General features: G+C 34.6%; 1 protein-coding gene across 1 annotated transcript in view; it reads right to left on the reverse strand.

Moving 5' to 3' along the window:
• Nucleotides 1-2,357, reverse strand: part of LOC107576102 (rho GTPase-activating protein SYDE2-like) — a 16,037-nt gene extending 13,680 nt beyond the window's left edge. The window contains exon 1 of the mRNA XM_016262360.1: nt 2,148-2,357. Coding sequence (XP_016117846.1) covers nt 2,148-2,232 — 85 coding nt within the window. The 5' untranslated portion in view covers nt 2,233-2,357. The remainder of the gene's footprint in view (nt 1-2,147) is intronic.
• Between the last annotated feature and the right edge of the window lie 4,455 nt (nt 2,358-6,812).

Genomic DNA, 6,812 nt, shown 5'->3' on the forward strand with positions numbered 1-6,812 from the left:
CACACACACACACACTCAAACACACACACACACACACGCACACACTCATACAATAGCCAACAATACATTGTATGGGTCAAAAATTATAATTTTTCTTTTATGCCAAAATCATTAGGATATTAAGTAAAGATCATGTTCCATGAAGATATTTTGTAAATCTCCTACCGTAAATATATCAAAACTTAATTTTTTATTAGTAATATGCATTGCTAAGAACTTCATTTGAACAACTTTAAAGATGATTTTCTCAATATTTAGATTTTTTTGCACCCTCAGATTCCAGATTTTCTAATATTGTCCGATCCTAACAAACCATACATCAGTGGAAAGCTTATTTATTCAGCTTTCAGATTTTGACCCTTATGCCTGGTTTTGAGGAGCGTTTGTTTCCAGAAGCTTTACTTTCACTGTTCCTCAGCGGAGGAATGATCTTCACAAGCCTCCAGTAATATGCATTGCTAAGAACTTCATTTGAACAACTTTAAAGATGATTTTCTCAATATTTAGATTTTTTTGCACCCTCAGATTCCAGATTTTCAAATAGTTGCATCTCAGCCAAATATTGTCTTATCCTAACAAACCATACATCAATGGAAAGATGATTTATTCAGCTTTCAGATTTTGACCCTTATGCCTGGTTTTGTGGGAGCGTTTGTTTCCAGAAGCTTTACATTCACTGTTCCTCAGCGGAGGAATGATCTTCACAAGCCTCCAGAACATCTCACATCTTCTGAGGAGCCTTTATTTCTTCAGCTCTCAATCACTGCATTATATGTTTGGAGCATTTCAATCTCATCTCACTGAGACAGATTACTGGAGATACAGAGACTATTATTTATTTTATTTTATGTCAGTATCTGCTGTACTGTTAAAGATCTCATTACACTACATTACATCATATAAATATCAGCATCTGCACCAAATTGCATATTTTTGCTCAGTTTGAGTCTCTGAATAAAATTGATATTTTTTCCCCTCCACATTCTCAGACTATATGAGCCATAAAAACCTGATACATCAAATATGTACTTAAAAAAGCAAACTTTTAAAAATATTTTGTCTAAAGACTTTTGTTTCATTTCAAAAAATGAAATGAAACAGATTTTTCAGACTATTATTTTATACGTAAGGCTTCACAGGGTTAACTGCACGTCTCAGTGATGCTGTGCGTGTAACACAGAATATGATGGATGATGCAGAGCTGCTCTCCTCTCTAATAATGAACACGTTATGTAACCGACTCACAATGGTTTTCTCAAGATCCAGCAGCGTTAGTCACCCGCTGTCGGCCGTTCCGTCAAAATAAGCTCATCACATGAGAAAGAAGCATTAAAGCTGCCTTATACTAAAGCACAGAGCTCTCTTTGTGAGATATACAACATGAGCATGTCTCCAAAATAAACTAATCTATTACACTAGCGGCCAGAAGTTTAGACACACTGACTCATGATTTTAAAAAACGTTTGATGTAAAGGCAACAAAAATGGGATTTGAAGACAAATATAAATTGTCCACACAACAATTGTGGCCTAAAAATAGCATCGTTAGAAAGCTAAAATATTATTTTTATTTATGGAGCAAATAGTGAAGTAATATAATGAAAACTAAAAAAAATATATTCACCAGAAACATTATCACCATCTGCTACAATTCACAAACTAAAATAATATTTCCTCCTTTTCTAGTTTCTAAAATCAGCGTAATAAGTTGATGATGAATGTCCAGAGCTGGAACTGTATTATTTCATTTATGTATTATTATTCATTGTATTATTTACGTAACATAAATCTATTAAGAATATATCAGTTTTTAACTTTTTTCTAACATGTGGAAAAACAGTCGTACAACTTTTGACCGGTAGATATAAGTAAAAAGTAGCTTATATAATAACAGCCTAAATATATAGAAAGCATATATATTATTAAGTGCAGTATTTTATTTTATTTTTTCAAACTAAAACTTATTTCAAACTAAATTCAAGTAACAGATCTACAGCTATTTTTTCTCTCTCACCATTACAGCTCTAAACGGGTCTTCAGCATTTTAGAACAATACATTTGCGTTATTCTGCATGCTCTGCGAGGCTTCAGCTGTGCTGTAATAAAAGCTGTATTTAAATGACTCGGAGTTGAGCATGGAGGTCTCACCGGTGAGTTTGGGGTCCGTCTTGCGGCGGAATCGCTCCTTTGCGCGGAGTCTGGAGAAGGTTCGTTTGAGCAGCGGCTCGGCCATCACTGAAGCGCCTCAGAGCCGCCTCACGAGAAGCGCGGAGCCCGAGCTGAAGAACGGAGCTGCGCGGCGCATGATGCAGCAAACACAGGAAAAACATTCCACGCATTCCACTGCTGAGAGCCGCGCGCCGCGAGGCATCATGGGAAATGTAGTTCACTGTCTACTGTCAGTATATAAGAACTACACATAATAAATATGTAAATAAGTATGTCTATGTATATACGGCCAGACTGACAAACTGCAATTTGACTTCAATTTCTAGAACGTATTGAAGTCCGTCTGTTTAATACATTTAAGCATTTTCTACTTTTTAGCTCAAAAAGTTTTGGTAATGCTTGAAGCCGTTAAATACAATGCATTATAAAATTATTTGAATGCATTAATTATGAATCGTAATGCACCTTATAATGCATTGCATGATCTCATGAATAACTGTAACCACGATTATAATAAATTATAATACTTATCTATTGTTACACCTTTAATCAGTATAATGCATTAAAACAATTTCAGATGTAACAATCTGCAAATATTATAATGCATTTAACTTTACAATTACATATAATAGATTATGAATACCTGTATAATGCATGCAACTGATCTAGTTTATTTTTTAATATTTAAAAAATATTTCAATCATGGTGTTATTGTGAATGATTCATCAGTGATGTTATACCAAAGAAATAAATGTTTGTCTTCATAATCTTTGTAATTTTGTAACTTTCCTTTTCAGAAGAGATCGCTTATAATTAGATTTAGATTAGATTCACCAAAACCAAATATATATATCGAGTTGTTTATTCAGTTATGACTCCATTCTGGTATAACAAACATACTTTACTCCATCATATCAAATCCTGAAGGATGATCTTGCTAAATATACTTTTTCACTGAGAAATACGTCATATTTCAGAAGTAAACAAACTAGAATAAAATGCATGCACAAATATAAGTAATTAAAAATGATTGATTTTATTATCGAGATCACATTCTAATGAAGGATGCTGTTCTTTAAGCTTCATGAGACTTTGAGCAAGTTATCCCGTCTCAAGTTATTCCAGTTTTCCATTTAAAACACATTTTGACACACAGGGCCTCTTCATATCAAACAACAAAATGTAAAAAAACAAAAAAAAACATCTGTGGTGGTTTGTGTGGTTACCAAGTCATTAACTAGTCTGCTGATACTGATCAAATATACATGAGACGGCGAGGAAAGAACTTATTTCAGAGCTTGTGAGTTATGGCGCTGAGTTCAGGCTATCTTAAGCTGTGTTCAGACTGTAAAAGTCAATTAGTTTCAATGAGAGCTGGTGATTTTAAACTTTTATTGAAAATGCATGACTTAAAGGAATAGTTTACCCAGAAATGAAAATGTGCTCACCCTCAGATCATCAGGATGAGTTTGTTTCTTCATCAGATTTGGAGAAATGTGTCTCAGCAGTGGATGCTCTGCAGTGAATGGGTGCCGTCAGAATGAGAGTCCAAACAGCTGATAAAAACATCACAATAATCCACAGCACTCCAGTCCATCAGTTAACATCTGGAGAAGACAAAAGCTGAAACTAATCCAGCATTAAAACGTTTTAGTCCATAATCCATAATAACGTGTCCTCCAGTGAAAAATCCGTCTCGCATCAAAATCCAGCCACATATGTGTTTAGAGCTGTTTAAACGCTGCTTGATCTGTGCAGATTTCTCTCCTGATTCACACCAGAACACTGACTCACTGGAGGAAGCGTTATTATGGATTATGGACTCGTATTTTAGTAAAAAATGTCTTAATGCTGGATTTAATTCAGCTTTTGTCTTCTCCAGATGTTAACTGATGGACTGGAGTGCTGTGGATTATTGTGATGTTTTTATCAGCTGTTTGGACTCTCATTCTGACGGCACCCATTCACTGCAGAGCATCCAAGTGGGTGAAATATTGCTTTAACGTTGCTTGGTCGCAAATCAGCATTAGAAGGCGGTTGCAAGCGATCTACAGAAGTTTGAGTTATAAATGGTTTTGATTAGCAGCTGATATTGCGGGATGGAGTATCTGCATTACCTGGGTATTTGTTCTTCTTTTTTTTTTGCCAAAAAGCTGTAATAGCATGTATAAAAGTGTTTCAAGCTCGAGATTACATTGTAGCATGCAGCAGATTTACAAACATCTAGACATCAGTGCATCTTTACAATAACCCAGATTGGGTTCCCCAAAACACACAGGAATCATTTTCCAAATGCACTTCAATAAAGTTTCCCAATCCTTGCATGTTTGTTTATGACATATTAAGTCTAACTATGATTTTAGCAACCAATATCAGGTCAGTTCAACACATTAGATTGCGTTTGCTACTGAAAACACTGCCTTAAACCTGTCTGGCCTTATTTAATGAGCTTGTGCTGATAAAACCCTCATATAAAAATGAGCTTCAGCCAACAAAACTACAAAAGCACCATAGCAAGATACAGAAAACAACATATGAAAGTTCATCTTCACTTCTGCGTTCCTGACAGACCTGCTCTCATCCGCTAGGAAAATAAAATCAGAGCATTTAGCTGCGAAAATGCATAAAAAACAGCAATATGGAGTTGATAGACTTTTACATGTTGCATTTCAGTCTCGTTACACACCGTTTCCCTGATCTACTGATATTATTCTGGATTAATGTGTCACCTGAAGTCAAATTTAGTTTAAGATGGTCAAACAGAAGGTGAAATCCACAAAGACTGATGATATCTTACTCAACACACACACACAAAATCATCAGACATCAGTGCTGGGGAAAGTTACTTTTAAAAGTAATGCATTACAATGTTGCGTTACTCCATAAAAAAGTAACTAATTACGTTACTTAGTTACTTTTTATGGAAACTGAACGTAATGCGTTACTTTTTAAATCTGGACAGGGCTGGCTTGTTTGTTTTTAAAATAAAAAAGTTCAATTTTTGGCAAATATAAAAGCCTTTTCACACCAAAAGTGAAATGAATAAGCCTCAGGCTGAAGGGAAAGTACATTTACGTCCATACAGTAGAATGCAGAAGAAGACATTTCAACACACTTCAGCAATAAAAATAAAATCTAAAGTAATTTGTGTTTATTAGTATGCTTGAACCGGATCATCGAAGGTCAGAAGCTAATAGAATGGGATTAAATACATAAAGCATATTTGTGTTTTTTAACATTTAATTATTGCAGGTTTGCGTCATATTCGGAGTTGCATTATTTTTATTCATTTTGAGGAATACTGAATCTGTGTTTTTCTTTTTATTTGTCAGTGAGATTAATTAATGCATATTCATATTTATTTTAGAGCTACAGTAACATCTTCTGATGTCTCTCAACAGGAGAAAAGTAAACTCAGATATTCTCTTGTAAATTAAAAATGCGTTACTTTACTAGTTACTTGGGAAAAAGTAATCTGATTACGTAACTCGCGTTACCCCCAACACTGTCAGAAATTCACATTAGGAGGATTTTAAAGTCAACATGACCTTATTTACTAGGCTATTCATTTTTCTCCAGTTTCATTCAGAACATCACATTATGGAGATAAAATGGGTTTCATGTTGACTTTAAAGTATGGTCAGCGTTTGAAACATGCAGACAGCCTCTCGCACACAACAAACATCCGTAAGAGGTAAACCTGTGACTCCGGTTTAATCCTCTGTTGCAAATTCAGTTTGTTTGTCCCTGTTATCAGAGCCCTTCACAGGAACCGCGGCGATTCATATTCCAGCATTTTGTCTGAAGCAAAAATAATATTGTCTGTTTATATACATATACATGTTATATAGAGAGATTGATAAATATTTGACCTTTAGACTATGTACAGCGGAGAGTGAACAGCATTTACACATGCTAATATTTACAGCAGAGTTTGTGACGTATTATTAATAACATATTCATTCATATCAATCAGACGTATAACAATCAACGGCCTTTGTTCGGTCAGTACAGGGTTCCCAAAGTCACGGAAAACCTGGAAATCTAAGGGAATTTTAACCCTCGAATGCATGATGTGTTCACTAGAGGAGATATTTTAATCATTTAGGGCGGGATAGATGATCTCCTAAATTCCCCTTATCATCTGTCATTGTGTTTTTCATTTATGATGCACAATCCATCTACAAGATCTGCTACTGTGTTTTATTGCAGAGGTCAGATGTGTAATATACTCTCTTATAATACATCATTTAAAAATATAAGATCATATCTGTGGACGTGGAATGATGATGTTGTTTAGAAACATTCATGCATTTTTTTTCTCCAATATATTGATTCACTAGTTAATGCATCAAAGAGTTCAAATGTGATTTGCAGGTCTGGAAAAATTAATTGAAATTATTCCTAAAAAGGTTTGATATCAGTACAAACGCACTTTACTTTATCCAGCATTCATTCAGAGTTTTTCTCGAAATAATGACTTATTTTCTTGAAATAATAAGAACCTTTCTAAGCAATTAGAATAAGCTAATTAATAAGCAATAAGCAATTTTAACTAGTGACACACATCGTGTCCATCCTGTCATTGTGTCGCCTGCTAATGACGTCAAAACCCCTCGATTTCCGGTTTTGTTTTGTAGAAAA

Source organism: Sinocyclocheilus grahami, unplaced genomic scaffold, assembly GCF_001515645.1.
Source record: "Sinocyclocheilus grahami isolate Dianchi unplaced genomic scaffold, SAMN03320097.WGS_v1.1 scaffold3216.1, whole genome shotgun sequence".
Taxonomy (NCBI): domain Eukaryota; kingdom Metazoa; phylum Chordata; class Actinopteri; order Cypriniformes; family Cyprinidae; genus Sinocyclocheilus; species Sinocyclocheilus grahami.